General features: G+C 43.5%; 1 protein-coding gene and 1 non-coding gene across 2 annotated transcripts; both read left to right on the forward strand.

Annotated features, from left to right (window-relative positions):
* The first annotated feature begins 1258 nt into the window (after positions 1-1258).
* trnam-cau (transfer RNA methionine (anticodon CAU)) lies at positions 1259-1331 on the forward strand. Its single transcript has one exon. It is a non-coding gene; the product is annotated as a tRNA-Met (tRNA).
* A 385-nt stretch (positions 1332-1716) lies between these two features.
* Positions 1717-13123, forward strand: LOC143142418 (kidney mitochondrial carrier protein 1). The gene is made up of 9 exons (XM_076303279.1): positions 1717-1932; positions 2065-2212; positions 2454-2548; positions 2870-2955; positions 4993-5088; positions 5903-6027; positions 8719-8857; positions 9389-9469; positions 11332-13123. Exons 1-9 carry the CDS (start codon positions 1869-1871, stop codon positions 11371-11373), a joined length of 876 nt encoding a protein of 291 aa, XP_076159394.1. The 5' UTR covers positions 1717-1868; the 3' UTR covers positions 11374-13123.
* Positions 13124-23136: the final 10013 nt, after the last annotated feature.

Below are 23136 nucleotides of genomic sequence, written 5' to 3' on the forward strand. Positions count from 1 at the left end.
GCGATGTGTTGTGTCTGCGAGTCCGCTGGTTCGAGCCTAGGTTGAGCCATGCAGTCAACAGCACCGATCAAGGAGAAAGCTACACCTTAGCAAATAACCTACTTTAAAAAGTAAGCAAGCACGTAAAAAGGTATTTCATTAAACTGAAGTCAGATCGGGACCATAGACTGTAAAGATCGGGACACAGGTAGGACACAGCACAGGTGCTACGTAGGCCTAATGTGAATGTAAATCAACTGTCTGGCACTGCACTTTGTTCCTATCCCACTGGTTGAAGTAGGCTATTCCTCAGTTCTGGTGATGTAGGCTAATCAAGAAAACACATATGGTTTGTTTAATATTATCTTTATTACATTTAATTAACAACATAGCTGTGTTGTGTAGGCCTATCGCTTCGTTCACCATGAGTTCCGAATGTGCAGAGCTACAAAATCCACAGGCCTAACTGTCGCTGTCAGAGCCGTATAGGCCTATAGAGTATTGCCATCTAGTGGCGAAAATATGGTATGCCCTCCCAGTGTGAAAACTGGATGATATGTCAGTCAGCAAAACTACTGGTCAAGATAGATGTCGACTAAAGCTTTTCTATCTTGCTTTTATATATATATATATTTGTTGGTAGCCTAATGGATGTAGGATGTAGCATTTCCACACTACATAAACCACCGTAATAGGCCGTAATACTTCATTTAGCCACAAGGTGACGCTATATCATTGTTCTAAACAGTCGCTGTCTACGGCACTGGTTCTAGAGAAATACCTAGCTGTCACTCCCTTGACCACTTTATATTTGCACACATTTACTGTTTTTCAACTAATTACAAGTGCTATGCATATATTTAACAAATAGGCTACACAACATAGCTTGAAGACATTTTGACAATATGGGTTGTGTCAGAGAATGTCTGTGTCTGCATGTATTCATGTAGCCTGCATTCAGTGAATTACACAGGAAACAAAAGTCCTTGTGTGGGACAAATAATCCTGATTCTGATTCACAGGCGATTTTAGTGTCTCAAAATAAATCCCATGTTGCATTGTTATTTCAGGACATCCCCCAAAAATGTCAAAACAGCGTTAACCTTTCCGTCAACGTCGTGCATGTCTTTTTTTAAGTTCTATGAAAACTACAATACTACAACTACAAAAGGAGCAATACAATGGCAACTTAATGAGGCTTTTATCTTACATTTAAGTAGCAGAGAACATTAGCTCTTTTCTACAGTCAACTTCCGGTATGTTCTTCTCTGTTTCAGCCGCCTCGTTGGCGCAGTAGGCAGCGCGTCAGTCTCATAATCTGAAGGTCGTGAGTTCGAGCCTCACACGGGGCAGGGCGAGATACCCTTTTTCCACTGCCATGTTCATAGTAAATACAGAGAACCTCATGAAATCCACCGGTAGTCCTCAGCCTTAACAATCTTTGCTTACAGTATGTCCAGAAAACAGCTGAATTTAACATCCTCGGTACATTTGAAATTATTCAAAAGAGAGTACAGAGAGAGTCAAATTATCTCCCACCAAAATATTTTTTTGTAAAATATTACGTTAACGTTATTAACAAGCGCTTAAAGGTTAAAGTTGACACAACTCATATACCGCTTGTCGCTCACATTAATGGGCAATCATGTGAACTTCGGCCGTGGGCATTCCCGCCACCCATGAGGGGAGGGAGGGACATGTGGGGGAGTGCCTGATGCAATAACGTTATAGTCCTCCCACTGCTGCACGGTTCACGTTGAGCAGTCGGGAACACGCTTCTTACGGTAGCTTATTTATTTTCTGAGAGGAAGTGTGCCAGCATTCAGTGGGACATTAATTCCATTTTTCTTAGTTTACTCAATTGCCTGTTTTCCACCGGAACCGTCACAATGTCGAATGCGAATTGGAAACCATTCATTTTCGGAGGATTAGCCTCGGTTACGGCTGAATGTGGTGAGTTAACGCTAGAGAAAAACGTGCAACTTAGTGACGAACATCATACAGAATAGCACAGTGATACCTTGGCATGCACTGTTTTAGGAACTGTAAATGTAATGTCATTGCAACACATATTTTGTGTTTCAGGTACGTTTCCAATTGACTTGACCAAAACCCGGCTTCAAGTCCAGGGGCAAGTCTGCGATAGCAAATACAAAGAGATCCGCTACCGGGGAATGCTGCACGCGATGGGCCGAATATGCAAGGAGGAAGGTCTACGAGCTATGTATTCTGGGTAACAGAAGTACATCCATTGGTTTTAATAATGTTGATGTATTGTTTGGAAAATGAGTTATCGCTTAAATATGCAATATTTGCCGTCACTCTGAAAATGGAGCCTGAGTTGTTGAAAGCCGGTTAGCTATGCTAACCAAGTTAGACAAGCCGCTTCATTAAATTGGCCTACTGTGGCTCAAGGTGTTGAATGTTGAATGATTTGATTTCCAGTGTTGTAATTCAGTTCACTTCGTTTGTAGAATTTCACCAGCAATGCTACGACAAGCCTCCTACGGCACGATTAAGATTGGCACATACCAGAGTTTCAAAAGGTTGCTGGTGGACAGTCCAGACGGTGAGTAATAACGTTATTGGGTTTGCAGCTATTAGGCCTAACGTTAATCCCCACGCACTGGTTGGGGGGGGGGGGGGTGTTAAGGTTACACTGTTTCAGTGGTGATGGAAGCTTGCACTGACCGTCTCCCAGTGTTCTAATGTGGAATCCAAGAAGTCTCCTACTGTACAGATAACTAAGTCAGATTCTTCTGCCACAGCTACAAATTCTTACCTGGCTACTGCATGTTTACAGATTTCCTTTTGTTTGTCCTCATCAAAAGTCTCAATTGATATTTAATATCATTGATATTTACGTGTGTGTGTTTCTGATCTCCCTTAGATGAGACACTGCTGACTAATGTGGTGTGTGGAGTCTTCTCGGGTGTCATCTCATCCTCCATTGCCAACCCCACTGATGTCCTGAAGGTACACACTCTCACCTTAGCATGCAGCTGAACTGTTAGTCATCAGTGTCCATAGGCTCTCAGATGACTTTTCTCAGGAGCAAATAATTCCTGCCATAGATGGAGGCTGGATCTGAGCCACGTCTTTGCTGGGTCTGCTCTTGTCAGTTTCCTCCGACCGTTTCAGTCTTTTAGATCAGGCTGCCTAGACGTCTCTTCCTTATCCTAGAAGTCTTGCTCCCATATAATCTAAGTCTACATATACTCCAAAATGGCAAGGTGTTAAAAATCTTTGCTAGGTTTGTGCACAATTTAACCTTGTTCTACTTTAGAATATACTAGTCTTTACTTCATAGCCATATTATGAATGGCTATGGAAACCTGACCTTAACAAGATTCCAAGGTCATCTGTAGAAGGCTAAAAGGGGTGGGTGGTTGTGGGGAGAGGCCTGGCCTTTACTGGGGGAACAGTCTGTTACTCATTGGTTGCTAATATTAGTGCATTCTTTTCATGACCCTCTAGTAGTAATTCCTCTGATTGACTCTTGCCAGTTGCTGGTCTCGGTGACTAACTTGGCTTATTACACGGCTCTTCATAGTGCTGCAGAATGCTCCATTCACTTGAATGGGCCTTCCCAACGTCCGGCGGTCTGCTAATTCTGAATAACAGACCGTTGCTAAGTAGAACAGACCGCTGTCAAGGAAAATGGGCTTTGTGCTTCTAAGTCAATTCTTTCATATCACGCAAGGATTGGAACTTCATTCAAAAGTGAAAGCAGACGGTTGATCAGCTGTGTTCTAAAGAATGTTTGATTCAAGTTCAGCGTGTGTTGCGAACTATTTGTTTCTCAGCAAAAGCCATGATGAAACGGTAACAAATAGGCGGTAACATATAGCCTAGGCTATGTAGGCTAAAGAGTCATATCGTGGAGAGTTTATTGTGTCGTTTTGGTAAGTAGCCGTGTAATAAGCGGGATAATGTATAGAACGCCGGTCATTGTCGGGAGATAGGTCCCTTCAGGGCGGAACAAGACCCCTCCGCTGCGCGTCGGGGTCCGGTTCGCCCTATCTCCCGACAATGACCGGCGTTCTATACATTATCCCTTACTTACTCCATTATGTCATATACAGTGGATTATAAGTGTACTATGCAGTATAATATTGGTTGGTATACACTTGCAGAAATAGAGGCTGGACGGTGTCTTGGTGACCGTTTAGGCGAGTGCAGGGTTCTGTGTCAGTAGACTGGTATACAGCTTAACCAAGCATTTCAATAATTTCTGATCTGGATATTGGGAAATATTGTGCCAAGTAGTTGCAGATTAAATACCGCAGACAGGACACACTAGTTCTTTTGGCTCTCCTGCACGGTACCGAATGGAGACGGTCCAAGAACAGCCCAGCTTTTTGACTTAATCAGTTACAATAAGTATGCTTTGTAAATCATGTCTCAAGTAGCCATGTAGTCATAAGACGTCAATTTATTAGTAGGATAAACCCCTTCGGACAAGCCATCTCATAAGATCTACAATGCCATGTTCTAGAATTCTAGATGTTCTGCATAAGAACACTTTGCAGAAGTGAGCAAGTACATCTGTGTAAAGAGATCAGGACTAATGGGCATGGCCCACTTTAAAGAGCTTGGCATTCGCTCAGGAGGTTTAGTGGCATAAATTCAGACAGGCACATAAATATGGAGGCAGCTCAGGGCCAAAGGGTTATTAGATCTACCCCCAGCCTGGTGGTCACACTAGCTGGCGCTGGTCTTCAATAACTCACCAGGCTGTTGTGGTGGTTGTGTTATGTAAACAGTGAAAGGGGTGTCCTTGACTGGTCTTCAAAGCTTGAGTGTCTTTGTTGTAAAAGATGTTGTAACTTTGTTTGCATTGTGTGTTTACAACCTACCCAAGATCCTCATGGTAGAGATGGGTAGGTACTTAGCATCCTGAATGCAGTGCTATCCATTTGAATGTGTAACTTATTGTCCCAGTCTTTGGACTTACTGGCAATCTCCTCATATGTTTTTGTTGTTGTTTTTGTTTTGTCATCTTTATTTTAGATCCGGATGCAGGCTCAGGGAAATCTCATTCAGGGAAGCATGATTGGAAACTTCATTAACATCTATCAGCAGGAGGGAACAAGGGGCTTGTGGAGGGTAAGCATTGTATTGAACTCACACATTCGTATGCAGGAACGCATGTATTTGTATGTGTGTACACACATTTATATGCAAACCTCCATGCTCCTTCAAACCTGAAACACACATATGCATATGCAAACACATACAGCATGTATTTGTATGTGTACCAGAGCTAGTGAGTGGAGCTGAGCGATGCAAATATCCCGCTCCTCGCTCAGGTGGCTGTTTACTCGGCCGTTCCTCCGCTCAAATTCGTGTCAGGTCACTCCGCTCAAATTCGCTCCAGTTTAAAAGAGGGGGAAAATAAATACAAGCCGAATTGTCACCTTGAACAGAAAACTTAAATCCCAAAGAACTAAAAGCAACGGCAATATATTTCACTCATAGAACATTTATTTTAAAATGCAACACTGAACGAGCAGCAGAACGAACAAGCTTGGCAACGTCAATACATATACGCGTAAAACTAAAGGGATTAGTGGGATTTATTGCCTAAAGAATACAGGCTTAGCATCCAAGTTTTACTTTAGCCTTCTACTTGATATGAATCATATTAAAATTGCTCACGTTTTTTTTTCGCTCTCCGTAGCACACTCTCATGTTTCCGCGAAATGTGTTTTCTTGTCTGTCTATGATTGTCATGTTTACCTCACTGGTGAATGTCACCCAGGTCATAACCAGGTGATGGATGGATAGGTGTGACAGGTAGCGTTCCTTAGGGCTGTTTTTTTGCTCATACAGCCCTGCTCTGTGTGTGTGTGTGTGTGTGTGTGTGTGTGTGTGTGTGTGTGGCTTAACAGCACCCAGAATTAATAATGTTGTTTTTCAGGGGGTGTCCCTTACTGCCCAGAGAGCTGCCATCGTGGTAGGCGTCGAGCTTCCCGTCTATGACCTCACCAAGAAGCACCTGATTCTCTCTGGCCACATGGGGGACACTGTGTACACCCACTTCCTGTGAGTTCCACCTCTACACGCTTGTTCAAATTAATATGTGACAGAAACGGGGCCTATTTCTCCAAATCGCAAAAGGAATTGCAGTCATAGGAGGAAGACCACACCCACAGATTATAGTTTTACTTCACACACCCCCCACAAGACAAGTGACTCTGTTTTTAATAGGGATTTGAATGAGAAAGGAGTAGAGGTCAGTTCTTTCTCCGTTGTCTGACGACTCCACAAGCACTCCTGAGATCTGTAGACCTGCAGATAGGATTCTATATTTTAATGTTATTATGTTGGTACCTGTACAAAGCTAATGCGCTGCCGATGTGTGCAGGTCTGAGTAAAGACTAAGTCTCTTTCATCCCCATAAAAGATGGATGGGGTGAAACACTGTTATTCTCTGAGCTGCTCCAAGCCTGTAGAGTAGCTCATGTATTTCATATTATGCATACACCTGCACGCACCTCGAAACCAGCTCTCATGTTTGAGGCTCTTGGCAAGTGTTTTCTGGTCTGCTCTGATTGAGGGGTGTAGTGAAGCTCTGTTATTCTCCGAGCCGTGCCAAGCCTTTTGGGTGGCTTGTTCTTTGCTTTGAGCACAGAGAGGATTCAGGTTTTTTTTTTTTTTAGCATTAACATTGGCTGTTCTCAGACCTGATTGTTATAATGCTATTGATCCAGTTTTTCATGAATATGTCTCAAGGCACTTTACAGAACCTAACCTGAACTTGAACCCAACAGGGGCAATGGAAACCTCCCTTCTAAGAGAAGGAACTCTTGAACAGAACCACAGATCATAAGGAAGGGGGCTATCTGCTTGGTGTTGGCTGGATAGAGAGATGAGGTCTTATATGTATCGGGATTAGAATATGCTAAGCTACACATTGTAGGTACATGACAGATTGATGATTTTAATCAGACTGAGCAGACTAATTATCTATTGAGCAGTGTCAGGTTCCATCGAGTTCAGCTGACTACTATTAACTACTATCTACTAGTAGCTTCTATTCAGAGAAGCATAGTGAACATGCACTCTTATTTGTGTAATACTCCTAGTACAAGGATCTACCGCACATACTCAATTGTTTCCCACTTGCAATAAACTACTTTAATCTCTTGCTACATTCAGCCTAACACACAGTTGCCTTTGTTGGAGGCAATTGAGGGTGAAGGTACCTAAATTGGCATGTCCTGTGCTCGCGCTGAGCCTTGCTAATGCTAATATTTGCTAATGGGAGGAAGGAAGGAATGGTAATTATGTGTGATTGCCTTCCTCTTCATTTGGGTGTTGCTGCTAAACTCTCGTAATGGTGCAATCCCAGGGATTAGCATGGAAGAAAGTGAGGGAAAAATGGGATTAACAAAAGAATGTTATGACATCTCACGGCGGATCACCAGGTCGTGAATGTGTCAGGTTTACACATTATTAGGCTTGTGTGTTTTTTTGTTGTTGTTTTTTTCCCCCTTGAATTCTGCAAAACTTGTGTAGTATTACTGAACTTAACTGTAACAATTGGACTGCCTAACAGTTACAGCAAAATACCTTGTACCTATGAGGATCTCCCTGACCTGAAGTGGTTGTGGGAAGAGTTTCACGGAAGTTTAACCACCACGACATCAGTAATTGACGTTTGACCCCAATGGGCTGTTTGAATGGTAGTGTTTCTTTAGGTACATGTTTGTGCACGCAACAGATTTTGTAATTGCCACTGATCTCATGACGGAGGGGCAGAGAGTGCTTGACCTGTTTATGCATTCCAAGCAGTTAACGAGGGAGACGCTGACTGGCTTTTCCAGTCGGTTCACAGGCCTATGGGGGCTATAGTGATTGGGCTAAATGCCAACGTGAAGCCCAGGTACACAAACAATGAACATGGACTTGAACTTTGGCACAGTGAACAAGTGTAGTTTTCTTTTCTCCCTCTCAGCACTCTATCTTTGTGATGGATGGTGATCTAAAATCTTTGAGTAATCTCTGTCAGTCCAACCTTCTGTGTCTAGGTTATGCACAACCTAGTGTGGTTGTGACTTTGGAGCAATCGTGTTAAAACATGCAGTGGTGGGAGCTGCTTAAATGTGGTTTGGGTGAGGCTGATTTCATACTTCCAGGCAATTGTTTTTGTGGTGAGCTGAACGGATGCCAGAGAGCTTCAGTTAACCGTCACAGATGCCAATCTCCTGAAAAGGATGAAACGAAAACAAAACCAAACTTTAATATTAAACATGCAGAGAAGGTGGACATCAAACTGGCATTTTAAGTTGTTTGCTGATGTGTTAACTTTGTTATCTTTAACATGTCTTTCTCATGATGGAAAGTCTGTGTTCTTTTGTGCAGCATTAGGCAAGGTTATAAGTACAAAGAGAGATGAATACATGAATCAGTCAATAATTGAAAATGGACTCTTCGGGCTCTGAATGTGTAAATACTCTTGTTAAGTTACAGTGCTTCCTTAAAGCGTAATTCCGGAGCGATTTTAACCCAGAGTCCGTTTCACCAGCTTCAGCGCCTCCATTCTAAAGGCTAACAGTGGAAGTGCTTAGGGCAGATTTTTTTTTTTTTAACGACTGCTGGTTGATCTTTTGATATTTCATCTACCAGATGATTGTGTGTTGACTGATGCTTAATAATTCTGCTGGTCTGATTCTGTGGTTGTTCTGAAGGTTGATATTGAAATCGCTATGATTTGAATCTGTGTTTCTGCAGGTCCAGTTTTGCGTGCGGCCTGGCAGGAGCGCTGGCGTCCAACCCCATCGACGTGGTGCGCACCCGCATGATGAACCAGCGGGTGGTGCTGGATGGCACATGTGGAGGGTACAAGGGCACACTGGACTGCCTGCTGCAGGTAAGCATCCAACCAACCAGACAATCAACCAGCACAATCCTCCCAGAGAGAGGCTATCTGGTTTAGAACAGGGATGGGTCCAAACAGAGGCGACCCAAGTAAGATATGGTGAACGTTTATAACAACTGGGCTACACTGAACACTGAACGAATGCATAACGTTGGAAAAGCATACGTGCCACAGAAAGATAAAAATAGAAGGGGGGGGGGTCTTATCTTGAATCTATGAATCTATGCACAAATGCGCTGCTTGCATGTCTGATGTGGCCAGTTTTTTTTTGATAATAGTGCGAGCCGTAGTGCCACAGCATACGAATATTCTGCATTCGGTAGCTAGGAGTGAGAGTGCTCAAAGTGATACTCTCTCAGTCGTTTAAGGATGGGGGAAATGTCCCGTTGAGTGAGCTCATCTCCAAGCTAATGGGATCTCCACTCTGGTGCTGCTCACAAAGAGTGTGGGGTTGTGTTTGTCTGTTTTTAGTTGTGATCACCATTTTAGTTCTGACTGATGTGTCTCTCTTGTGTCCTACAGACGTGGAGATCAGAAGGGTTCATGGCTCTCTACAAGGGCTTCTTTCCAAACTGGCTGCGACTGGGACCATGGAACATCATTGTATCCTTTTCCACTCGTGTGTGTGTGTGTGTGTGTGTGTGTGTGTGTGTGTTGGGGAGCAATCCTACCCCATAGGCTATCCCCCCCCCGCCCCCCTCGTTCATATCGGTGTCATTTTGTGTGTGTAAGAGGCAGCACAAATTTACCCTGTACCTGCACTTGGAAAATAATCTGCCTGGTTAGTGCACTTCCTGTGTGTAATCGGGTGCAGGTGCAGGAATATTCTTTAGGCCCCTCACAGAAACAACCAGAACAGCTAATGCTCATCAGTTGTTTAACAGACATACATGCGTACATACGTTGTCTTGTGTGGCATGAGGCGTGATGCACTTAACCCACTGTGCCTATACCTTGACCTATACGTTTTTTCCTAGCGTGGTCATTACATAATGATTACATAACAGACCCTCAGCTCATGCGAGAGGGGCCCCTCACCAGGGATTGCGATGAGAGGTTGAGTTGAGCTACCAACAATGGGCGGTACAGTCCTGCTGAAGGGCCGGATAGATTAGCTCTGACGCACTTGTGTAAGAGTGAGACCCAGGATCAGTTTAGGGAGCGAGCCAGAGAGGAGACAGAGGGTGACGTTTATTCAGTGAAGTTTAGTGACCCTCTATGAAGAAATTCAAGGGGGAAGTGCGGGAATGACAAAACAAAGAGGATTAACCGTCACATATGCAGTTTCCTGCACTCTGTTTAGGTGATTTGTGTTTGGCCAATCTAGACAACGTAAAGACTATATGTCCTGTGTTTGTTGTAAAAACCCTGATTGGGTCTGTGTGAGGCTCTTGGGTCCTGGAATGACGACAGATAAGGACGTGTGTGCTTGTCTGTTCTCTAGTGTTCAAGGTGTTTTTAGTTTGGTGTGTACGGTAGTGATCTCCAAAAACATGGGCAGTGTTTTTACTGAGATGGGCTGTCCTTGAAAAATGTATGGAACCGCTCCATGCCTTCAGTGTTTTCTGATGTTTGAGGGACGATGACTGCACTTATGCCACCTCTGTTATGCCCCTCTCCTGACACAGAAGATAAAGGCAGTTTGTATTTTCTAAAATGCTGGAATGCACACCATTGATACAAAATATTTCCATATGATTGTACGTATTGCATTGGTGCTTTTTATGAAAACACAGACCCTGTATTTTCTGCAAGATAATCATATCAGACATAGGAGACCAGGAGAAAAGCTAAATGTGTTTATTTATGTGTTAAGTTTGTTGCCTAAAGTGAGGTATGATCCTTTTTAAGGTCATAGAAGTGGCTGCACAAGTAAAACGGTTTAAAATCTTCAGTCAGTTGGTAGACATGCGCTCACAGCAGACAGCTTTCTGCAACTGATTTAATTTGCACTCGTGTTTATTCATTGCTTTTATCCATAGTGACATGCAGCACTGGGAAGGTAGACATTTTACCTTTTTGCTGATTTCTGAAATCGAAACCATTGACTTTGGCAGGGGGGTGGGGAGATTTCGCTTTAATGCAGGAACACTGCATTTGTTGTTGAAATCTAAAACTGTTTGTTTCTTTGTGATTGTTGCAACCACAGCAAATTGTAGACTGTGTGGTGCACTCACTTGTGTCTTTCTGTTTTATTTATGGGATACATTTTAGTCTTGCTTTTTTCCCTCCTCAAACAGTTACAAACAAACCTGAGATCTTACACAACTGGGTGTTTTTTTGGCAATAATTCATTTAACTCTATCTTGTGATTATATGTAGGGCTGAACTGAAGCTTGACTGGTATCGCAATAACAGTCAGACAAATTGCAACTGGCTATTTACCCCACCCATTTTTCAGGCCTAATTATATGCAAGATTTACAGTGTATGTCATGTATTACACCTTAACCCTGCACCGTTCAGTTCTTCCTCACCTACGAGCAGCTGAAAAAGATCGACGTGTAAGACCATCACCATGAGGAAGAGGAGGGGGAGAAGTAGAAGAGAGTGGCACGGCAATGCCTCGCCAAACCGTACCGAGCGTAGAACCCGGGATGAGTGGATTGACCGAGGTAGCCAAATGCCATCTCATGCCAGTCGGGCCACACCTGTCTGCCCACCCTGCCAACCATAGCTGTCAGAAGTGTCGCCATCCTTCCCCTTATGCTACCCAGGCTAAGGGGCATATACCTCGTCACAGTGCACCCCCACACATGGCTGCTTGCTCCAGCATAGCTGGCGTGCTGCTCTACATACGCCAGGCTTCCGTGTCTACTCCACACCGTCTACATCTGTCTGCTTATTAAGGCCGTGGTAGAACCCGAACCTCCAGAGAAGTTTATTTCTGGATGCGGCTTTGCTCCGCCGCGGCAGCAGTGTTTGATTGGCGGCTTTCGAGGGAGTGACGCGCCGGTCTCGCTGGGGTCTGTGTGGTTGTCAGGTGACGCCTGATAAGTGCTGGAGATAAGGACGGAAGATATGGAATGTGTACAAACACACAGGGAATTTTTATTGTGCTCTGTTATGGAACAGAGAATGTGTTGACGTGTTGACAAAGTCTAGTCAGCTAGATTATTTTGTCACACACACACACACACACACACACACACACACACTCCCCAAACTAATTTTGGAATGAAATTAGAGTGACCCTCATCGGATGCCCTATAAAGAAGGGGCTACACTCTTTTATTTAAATCTCCAAAGATAAAAAAATTATAATCATAATTTGCCAAGTGTTTTGTTTTTGTTTGTTGTGATTTTTAAGTGTCACATTGTTAACTTATCTAGCAGTTTTCATCAGAGTACATACTCGATTTAATTTCTTCTCAGACATTTTAAATCCCAATCCTTCAATTCATCCAAATTATCTGCCACATGTCTAGAGGGTCCAGACGTGAATGTCAATGTGCCTTGCTCTTCTCTTTTAGATGAGTTTCACACTCTTTGACCCCTCTGTACCGCATTTCAGCCAATTCATTTTAGTCTTCTGGTGCACTAGTTTAATGTTATGTCCTCATTGTAAACTTTTAAAAAAATAATTGTAGTGAGATCACAAGAAGGTCACCTGAGGAGCACTATGAAATAGTCCAACAACATTTTCTTATTGTCTAACAAAGATTTGGTCATGAAATGCTGACCTTAGGACGAGAGACTACTGTAAACTGGCTGTATGCAATTGAACCTGGAGCACTTGACACTTTTTTTTTTTTTCCTTCTTTTTCTTTTCTCTGATACGGAGCTTTCTGTTTTGCTGTTGACAATGATTTCACATGTTTTGGTGGGTGTATCTTGTAACTAGGGGTGTGTGCGCTAGCCTCTGAAAAGAACTATGTGTGCTGCAGCATGCCCTACTGAAGAGCTGGAGGGGTTTTATTTCGAGTAGTGTTGTATAACCACCACCATCACCACCAGCTAGATAGAAGGGCAGAAATCTACTAGGCCCGCTGGGCCACCCCTATAACCTACAACTACATGGCTCAAATGTCCCAGGGTCTTGGGTACATCCTGTCCAGGGCCATCCTATTTAGTGAGGGTGAGCTGCAGTCATGAGACAAGAGTATTACTGTGCAACGACCATTTAAAAGATGACCAAAGCTGTGGAAAGTATTCCTGGGTGTAAACACATTTAGAAAGAGTTGGGAATATGAATCTGTGTGCTTGTATCATGACAAGTTGAAATATCATTCTGAATAAATTATTGTTGTTAACCATATATGGTTGTTTTGAGTCCTTGACCATATGAATTATGTAACTAACATGCTGATCAATGAAGTTATATTTATGGCACTTAAATTCCAAAGTTTGAGGGCCTGAAGTACAGATCCTCATGACCTTATATGACTTGTGGTAGGTTAAAGGCATGACATGCATACAGTATTAAACATATCGTATAGCCAATCCAAGTAATGAGATGACCACACTCTGTTTTCTACTGTTTGGAGTGCAGTGGTTCAATTTTTCACAGGTAGATATTCATCCTTCCTATCTAGACGGGTACCATGCCACTTAGAGCCTCTGAGTTGTATTAAAACCCACAATGGCAATTAATTTAATAGCTTCATGGGCCAAGTCATGCAGCGTTAGTTGATGTCTCAGCTGTAGTTTGCAGTGCGGAGAATGCATTTCATGAAATGTGCTAACCAGGGTCCTCCTAGAGGACTTCAAATCTAGAACAAGCTTGTTTATTTCGAATGACAATTTCTCTCACACAATGATTTATGAATAATTCAAGGACCGTGTGAAGTAATTGTTCCTCTATTTTGCTGAGGAGTCCCAGTTTTCCACATAAAGGCCCTTTTTTCTGGCGCGCATCGACTACCCAGGGGAAGACGAAAAGCTATTGTCATGAACCCTCTGTGATTCCTTTTTAAATTTATGCTTGGGGATTTATTAGCACCGTCGCAGTGTCTGATTCTTCGTACTGCACTGAGACACCATATTGTTTGCCGTGTTGCTTATACATTATTAAGATCTTTTTTGAAATATATATGTTTGGCCGTAAGAACAGACTCAGCAGTCCAGCTTCTTTATCCGATACCCTGGGGTATCTTGGTCCAACATAAAATAGACTTAATGGAAATGATTCCTAAGCTCCCATGAAATTGCGTTAGTGTACCCCCCCCACACACACACACACACACGACAGTTAATTAACTGGATGAACAAGAGACTTTTAAACTTGAAGTGTGGTCTGTCTTGGCTATGATTTTGCTCTGGATAGGCCTATATGGTCATGGTCATGCATGGGGCTCTCATTGAAAAAACAATGCATAACCATTGTAGGCCTATCATGCCTAGCTTTTTTCCAGTAATGAAGTGTGCCAGCAGCAATACCAGAAAGAAAAGACTCACTCGTAAAAATAATGGGCCCAATGTGAATTCATACTTTAACTTAACAATCTAGTTTTAAAATCTGCTTGCAGTGGGACTATCACAAATCTTATCAATTTGTTGCGCATACAAATAGCCTAGGAGGATAGCATACACAGGATATGACACGTTCATGACAGAGTATGCAGTTCAAGTCCTCTTTAAACTCTTCCTGAATGCCTATAAGGTGTCAGCCAATGGACACAGCATCAAACTGATCAAAAGGCCATCACAACTCGCTCTTATGTACGTGGGTGTGTATGATTAGGAAATGATGCGTATTGAGTAGGATGGGGCCTCCAAGTTCTAAGAGAAGTGTTTGACCCACATTGCAAAGAGTTGAAAGCCGAAGACGAACTAGTGCGCAGTCACGGGGCTGATTACCGATTCCAGTCGTGACTGTTCAACTGCTGGGGCAGGCTCTCGAGAGATGGACTACCTCTCAGAGGAGATTCCTCAGATGTTTCTGCTATGGCGCTTTACGGACAGTAGGGGCCGATCTAACTCTTCACGCGTTTGTCAGGAAGTCTTCATTTGCGCATATGAGAGTCCTTCAGGCACACATGTCTTTATTCGAATAAAGGCCTCCGTGTGAGATGAGATATAAATATTTGAAAGGCAAAGCGATAAATGCGCTGCTGAAAACCTGTTGCCCCAAGGCAGCGGCATCTCACCAGACACACACACACCTCTATTTTCTGTTAAATCTTTCAATTGACAGGTTGTTGCTAATGAAGGCCCTCTCTTGCTCTTGTCTTTTCCTCTATCTCTGTTCTTCTCTTTCACATGTATCACTTCTATTGGTCATCATTTTTGCGTTGCAGTGCCACTCATTTAAATGATTGGATTTAAGAGCAACGTGGGACAAATGATTAATAGAGCATGCTTATATATGTACTGTATCCTTTTGGAAAGTGCTACTGTTTTTCCACAAATCCACAATTCCTGAAAATCCACATTCAGTTGGTCACTCTGCATGGGTCTCAGAGGATTTCACTCTGATGTACTTTTATACTGCTGCAATTTCCACCTGACGTTCACCACATCAGATTCACTTCCATGTTCCTTTGCATTGTAGACTAGTCGTGTTCTATACGCTTTTAGAGCTTTTAGTTGGCCACAGACTGACATCACAGTCTCAGGGGAGACATCCAGGAAAATTTTTGTTCTCAGAGATGAATCTTTGAAAGCTCTTTAGACATATGTGATCTCATTATTGTTTCAATTATGTATAAATTCCATCATAGATATTTCTCCTAAAATTCTGTAAGTGGGACAGTTTGAGACACAAAAACGAGGCACTTTATTGTGAAAATGTACCTTAATCTACATGAAAGAGGAATTCCTAGAGAGCCCCTCTTCACGACAGCTTTGAACAGTCTTCTTGTCATATCGACTAGTTAAATGCACTTTTATGTGTGAAAAGGATTAATGCCTCATCCCCAAACACCAAGCTTGTCTTGAAAAAGAAACTGAGTAAAAAATATTGAGATGTCCAAACAACGAGAAAAAACTTGATTTGTGAGCCTGTTGAGATGTCTCCTTTAACACCATTGGAAACACTAGGACCACATAGACATTTAAGAAGTATGATATTTAGGCCTAAATAGCTTTTTAATCACAGTGTTGTCTTTGATAAACTAAGGAGATAATAAATAAGATCTTTCTTTACATTTTCTTCTCTGATGGGCAACCTTGGTAGGGCCCGGAGTCATAACCAGCCCAGGTAAGACCCAGATCCCGGACGTACCAGAGTTGCACCTGCTTCTACCTGGGCATATTTCAGAGAAAAGGGAACAGATGAATTGAAGAGTGAGACAAGGAGGAGTAAGATAAAACAACAAAAGAGAGAGAGAGAGAGAGAATGCACCACCCCCGAAAGCTCTCTCTACTTCCACAGGCACATGGGGAGCTGGCCAGCACCCGATAAGACACACTCTCAAAGAGCCAGAGCCGTCATACTGTTTCCTGTCACATTAGTCCACGCACATAGTGTGCCGGGGCGAGGAGGCCCCACACGTGGTGAAATCAATCTCTATTGTGTGTGAGAGACAGAGCGAGAGACGAGAGACAAGTCCACGTTGTCAGCGGGAGGCAGAGATCCACACGTGTGTATTATCAATCACCGTGGCGTGAGAGAGGGGACAGCGCCCAGATTGAGGGAAAGAGACGAGAGATGGAAAAGAAAAGGAATGGAGAGAATAATAATAAGACAAAAAGACACACAGTGACCAGTTAAGGGGGGGAGGGAGGGCAGCAGAAATAGGTGAAAGTGGAGGGCACTTAACGAAGAACAAGGGCGACCTTTCTTTAGGCCACTGATGCAGAGCTTTTAATCTTTTTTTACAGTCGACAGTCACAGTGTTTTGTGTTTCTTATGTATTTTTTCGTTCTGCTTGAACTTGGAAGGGAAATGAGCAAGTCATTATGCTATTAACAAGGAGGGGTGGTGAGGAAAGGGGTTCCCCCAGCTATTTATATATCTGTTCCCCCAGCTATATATATATCTTCCTGTGCCCTTGTGCCATTGCCTTCAAGACAGTGATCTTTGAGAAGCACAGATAACCCACAATGCATCATTCTTGATTGTTTCCCTTTGTAAATCGCTTTGGATAAAAGCGTCAGCTAAGTTACTAAATGTAAATGTAACTAATGCTGCTTGAGTTGATGACCATAACGGTTCTCAGTGGCTGGTGGACATTATTGTTCACAAACACATTCAGGTTCCTCAGTGACTTACTACTTAGTTGAATGGAGTGGAAAGTAAATATGAAAGACGAATAGTGCATGCTGTGTAGTTGCAAGCTTACTTTTAAAAAACAGAAAGTTCTCACTTTGACCTCTGTAGCCGTGTGAAGGGCACCAACAACAGTATTTCAGACGCAGTTTACAACATTGCTCTGACTGCTGCGTCATGGGGAATCACAGCAAAAGCCCTTGACGCGGTGATAGTTGTCTGAATGCTTTCCATCTCTGTAACCTCTCAACACACACGCACACACACACACACACACACACACACACACACACACACACACACACACACACACACACACACACACACACACACACACACACACACACACACCAAGAACAACACATATAAAACAAACACACACAAGCACCATCAACATCACATATAAACACAAACACACACACACACACACAGAAAAAACACTTGCTTGCATTTACAATGGCACCAGGCCGGTGTTTGACGGATAAGGTTTGCCCGTTAACCTTGAGCTTAGCTGAGCATGCAAACATCAGTTGGATAGCAGAGTGTGTGTGTGTGTTTGTGTGTGTGATGGAGCCGATGCTGGTGGGAGGCGATGCTGGTGGGATGCGCTACGGCACTCGCCATGGTGACAAAAAGCTGTTTTCGGGGGGGGGGGGCATGTTCCTTCTCCTGCACACATACCCACCACACCCCTACCATTTTTTTTAGAGTTCTCCCATCCCCTGGATTAAACAGTTGCCTCAACATTCATTCTTCGGAAATTCATCCCAATTTCGAAAGTCATAACAGCCAAGCATCCATGTCATATGAGGCTCTGTTAATGATTTGGTTGATGGCATTACAAAAAAAAACAAAAAACAATGAAGGACACACTGAGTGTAATCGCTAATGTGGATGTAATTCATTTCCCCCGAATGAGTGTAAACTTGGTGTGTGGATGAGCGGTGACCCAACCGCACTCACTCACTTTAATTAGGTCAACACCAATTTGCCTTCTGCTGGCACAATAGCTATTCTGTGTGACATGCTGACCTGGTTTAGACAACTTCTTTTTCTTCTTTTTTTTTTTGTAGATGATCAAAACACACATTTTCAGGCCAACTCCCTTGTTGCATTATTGTGCCACACACACACTCTGTCATCCTTTGCAACTCGAGCGCTGATACAGGAGCGCCCCATCAAAGCGACTGAGGATGAAATTAAGAGATGACAGCATTGGCAGGGTAGGCAGATTACAATTTCATATTCTGGTCACAAGATGTTTGAAAAAAGTATGACTGAACCATTTGTTTGTCGGATTTTCAATGTAATAATATTAGCCGCCATCACCAGCCCGCAGTTGGACATGGATTTCATTTCAAAGATTTCTTATATGATCTGTTTTGAAAGGACAGCTGCCTGGGTGCTACATGGTGTTGTAAGCCACCCTGTGTTGTGCGATAATAGTGAAAGGCTGTGTAAGCGACACACATTCTGTTGCGTTCTGAGAAATGTAATTAGGGGAAGTGTCACCCACATCTTAGACCTTTCAAAGACATCTCAGTCGCATTCTAATTATGATTATGACTTGCCTGTATACAGTCACAATATGAAAACTGGCATCTTGCCTCAAGTGGCCATTGTACTGTGCATTTCAATGGCACTACAGTACATTTTTATTGCTAAGTTATTATTTAATGAACTGTACAGCCCTGCGGGCTATATGCTAAACTCTATTATCCCTTGGGTATCAATTCACCCATCCCCAAGAGGCATAACATCATAAAAAGACATTTTAGCAGTTCAAGACTTTGTGTTTGTGTGGCAGCGACCAACAACTTGACTACACATTTTCCCGCAGATGCGTTGTGCAAGACACAACAAAGGCCCTTTGAGCCGTAATGGCCGGTTGCAGCTGCTCTGAGCCACAGTTTCTCACTGTGGTCTTAAGAAATAGGCCTGGAACAGTGTATTTCTAAGAGAGAGTGGAAGAGGGGTTGTGCCATCGGCACAAAGACACTATGGGCCGCGCCATTAAGCATTTAAAATAACACACTTTCATGGCAATATATTGTGCGGCTCAACGCAGCTGTGGGTAGCCAGTTGTACTGTACATTGGGCAGTAATTGGCAAAGAGGTCAGGGCATGGTTCAGATTAGCAATCCAATTTATGGTCAGAAATCCCCAGGCAATCTATACCCTCTGTTGGAAACCTAACTAATAACCTGACTTATATTTAGGGTATCTGAGAATAGCATGAGGCCAAAGCCAAGACCCCCGGACACAAAAGGCAGACTGTCAGTGACCCCTGGGACCCCTCAGGACATTTTTCTCCGAGACGAATAAATGCAGAAAAAGAAAAAGAAGACATGGAGCGAGACGACGAAGAAGAAGAAAAAGAAGAAGATGATGACGGGGGAAAAAAATACACAAACACACAAAACACTAAGAGGCTTATTGAGTTAACAGCTCCAAGGCAGCCATGTGCAGCGCTGGGACCCAAGGGTGTCTTCATCACAGGGTAACTCTCACAGGAACCCCCACCCCCCTCCAAATTCAAACCCAGACCCCCACCCCAGCCCAGCCACCCTCCACCACCTCTTTTTTTAAAACAGATATGAGAGAGGCAGCAGCCTGTCAGGCTGGCTGGCTGGCACCTTTGCAGGGGCAAAAACAAATTTTGATTATGCCAACGGAGGCTCTGCAGCGAGCGGGCAGGCGGGCAGGCCGAGAAGGCCGAGGACTTACTGTAGAGAGAAAGCCGATAGCTCTCTAGATCTGGCCCAGATCTGGCCCCGAATCAGCGGCAGATTTCCCAGATCAGGGCCGCGTTTGGGCCAGACCTGCCACAGAGTCCGATGCTATCCAGTATAAGTTATCGGTGAAGCACGTCTGCAGGGAGAAGCTGGACAAACAGTTAGTTTGAGAGAGGCATGTTGAGGCAGAGCATCTCCACAGAGGAGTCAGGGGGAGAGATGTGGGACAAAGACAAGTCTGATCTGCCCTGGGATGTGATGTGCTCCTTTGAGCGCCTTCAAATGCCAGTGCAGCCACTGCTGAATTGAATGAGTTTACCTTGAAGATTGTTTCCCATGATAGGCTAATGTGAAAGGTTAACGGTTGAAAAGTAAAGTTTCACAAACAAGCTGTTCCATTCATTTGCTTTCTTTTCTCTTTCCTTGGTCTTGCACAAGCATGAAAAAATGCACAAGCGCACACACGCACACATACACACACACATGCACACACACACACACACACACACTTGCAAACACACACACACACACACACACACACACACACACACACACACACACACACACACAGACACTTGCAAACACATACCCACACAAACACATGCAAATACACACACACACACAGGTCATAAAGATGAGGAAATACGAGCCTGAGTAGCTCATGACTTGTTTTGCGGCTGTACGTGTGATCAATGGTGTGGACGTCAGGGTCAAAAGAGGGCCGCTCGTTTTTCACCGCACGGTTTCCTGGAACGCCCCGCAGGTCTCTCTCTCGCTAGGCTTCGCTCCCGTCCAACATCCACCGACACTCCCCATGCAGCGCAGCGATCAGGCACCTGAGAGAAGCACAATTCATATGCACACTCATGCACGATCCAGGCCAATCACACACACACACACACACACAACACACACACACACATACACACACACACATACACACACACACACACACACACACACACACACACACATACACACACACACACACACAGCCATACACACATACACACACACACACACATACATACATACATACACAGGCTGTATAAGGCTCACACAACACACAGACACTTGATTTTTGGTGCAAATAAAAAAAAGAATATACACACCCATACATCATTGCAGACATGCAGACACACACACACCTGTTCTGTAAGAATTTCCAACAGATGGCCTATCACCAGCAGACAAAGGACTGGCGGGAGTCTGATGGATCTTTTTTGCCACCCCCCTCCCCCCCTCCCCCTCCCTCTCCTGTCCTGTCTTGTCCTGTCCTCTCCCTAGAGGCTGTGCTAGGTACAGTACATGCTAGACCAGTGTCACCAACCATCTATTTCACTTCTGCCAATGATATTACAGAGATAGATCTCCACACTCCCCATATCTCTCTGCTCCTCCGCGCAAGGAAAGAGGGGACACAGGAAAGAAAGAGAAAGAAGAGAGGCAAAGTATGAAAAGATGAAATGAAGAGAGACTGAGATAAAAAAAGAGAAAAAGCAAGAAAGTAAGCTGGGAATGGAGCAAATTGCAATGACAGAAAGTGTAAGAAAATAAACTGGGAACTTTGTGAAAGTGAATTAAGGTTGGAATGAGACTTAATGGAGAGCGATTGGCAATGCATGCATCCCATAAAAGAGAGACTCTGCAAGGACAAGGAGCTCCATTCTCGCCAGCTGAGTGTGTGTGTGTGTGTGTGTGTGTGTGTGTGTGTGTGTGTGGTGTGTGTGCTAGGGGGGAAGACAGAAGGCTTAATAAGAGTCAGACCCCTGCCTCCCCAATGCAATTACTGTATGGCCACATCTGGCCTCACTGTGAGCTGAGCTCATGCCAAACTCCTGCCTGCCCTATCAGTGAGTGGAGAGCCGGGGAGAGAGAGAGAGAGAGAGAGAGAGAGAGAGAGAGAGAGAGAGAGAAAGAGAAGGATGACATGAGAGAGGGAGAGAGAAGGGGGGGACAGAGAGATGAGATGAAAGAGGAAGAGGAAAGGGGGGAGTAAGACAATGAGGACAGACAGAGGGAGGGAGAGAGAATAGCCGGAGAAAAAGGAGAAGAGAAAGGTAGAGAGAAAGAGAGGGAGGGAGAGAGAATAACCGGAGAAAAAGGAGAAGAGAAAGGTAGAGAGAAAGAGAGGGAGGGAGAGAGAATAGCCGGAGAAAAAGGAGAAGATAAAGGTAGAGAGAAAGAGAGGGAGGGAGAGAGAATAGCCGGAGAAAAAGGAGAAGAGAAAGGTAGAGAGAAAGAGAGGGAGGGTGAGAAAGAGGGATAGAGAGCAAGCGAAAATGCAGAAGAGTGAGAGAGCTGAAGAGTAATGAAGACAGGATGAGATAGAAGAAAAGTGATAGAGAGAGAAATAAATAAAGCATGAAATAAGGCTTCTTCAAAGTTTGGACTGAGCATACCCTGGAACATAGTATTTCATGCCATGTAGGCCAGTGCAACCACAACACATCAGAAGATACAACCCTCCTAACAACACATAAAACATAAAATACAAATATAAAACACAGCCTTTTGGACCAAAATCATACTATACCAAGCCAGCCATTGTACAAATGAATGCCAATAAATTTACTTATAACATAGTAATAGCATGTGAGCTTAGCACCATTTAGAAACACAGGTTCCAATGTACACTGTCACATTACAATCTGTGAACAAATTCATAGTTTGTTTGACAGAATAACTCAGTGTTGGAGTTAAATTTACACTGGAGTGATCATTTCATTCTCACATTGAGTTCCTACAGTTCACTGATACATTGTGTTAGATTTTAGTGTTTTCCTTTATGTAATACTTTCTCTTGTCTCTTTGTCCCAGCCACAGAAATGCTTGAGACAGAACGTTTATTGTAAGCAGACAGAATGTTGTCACCTTACAATGGCAAATGGCATAGGCCTATCTAACTAATTGCTAGCTCCAGAAGAGACAGCTTAATTAAATCTACCCAGAAAGGCCAGATCACTACCTGCCCCCCTCCAATCTGACCCCAGACAGCTGCATATTCTGTCACTAACTATATATCTAGCCATGAGTGTTCTAGATCGGGGTCCATTTGTTTTGGCTTCACTTTGCAACATTGTGCCATGCTGTGCGTGGAACAGAGCTACCAGAACTCTGTTGTAACATTCAGAATAAATAACTATTATTTCGCAAGCCAGCCTTAAGTTTTACCTGCTCTTAACTACATTGGATCAACTCTGTGTCTTCATTTGGTATTAAGGAGACGGTTTTCAATAGCATTCTTCAATTGTGATGTCAAAGGATGTCATTCTGTATCAAGACAAGTTAAAGCAACACAATGTAAGAATTGGTATTTCATATAGGTACCCATTTAGGGTTGATACAGTACCCATTGCATCGAAAACTAACGAAAAGGGTGTT

The sequence above is a fragment of the Alosa pseudoharengus genome, unplaced genomic scaffold (genome assembly GCF_046254945.1).
Source record: "Alosa pseudoharengus isolate Yale_2024_CS ecotype anadromous, Long Island Sound unplaced genomic scaffold, YU_APseudo_1.1 YU_APseudo_1.1_scf_24, whole genome shotgun sequence".
NCBI classification, from domain to species: domain Eukaryota; kingdom Metazoa; phylum Chordata; class Actinopteri; order Clupeiformes; family Clupeidae; genus Alosa; species Alosa pseudoharengus.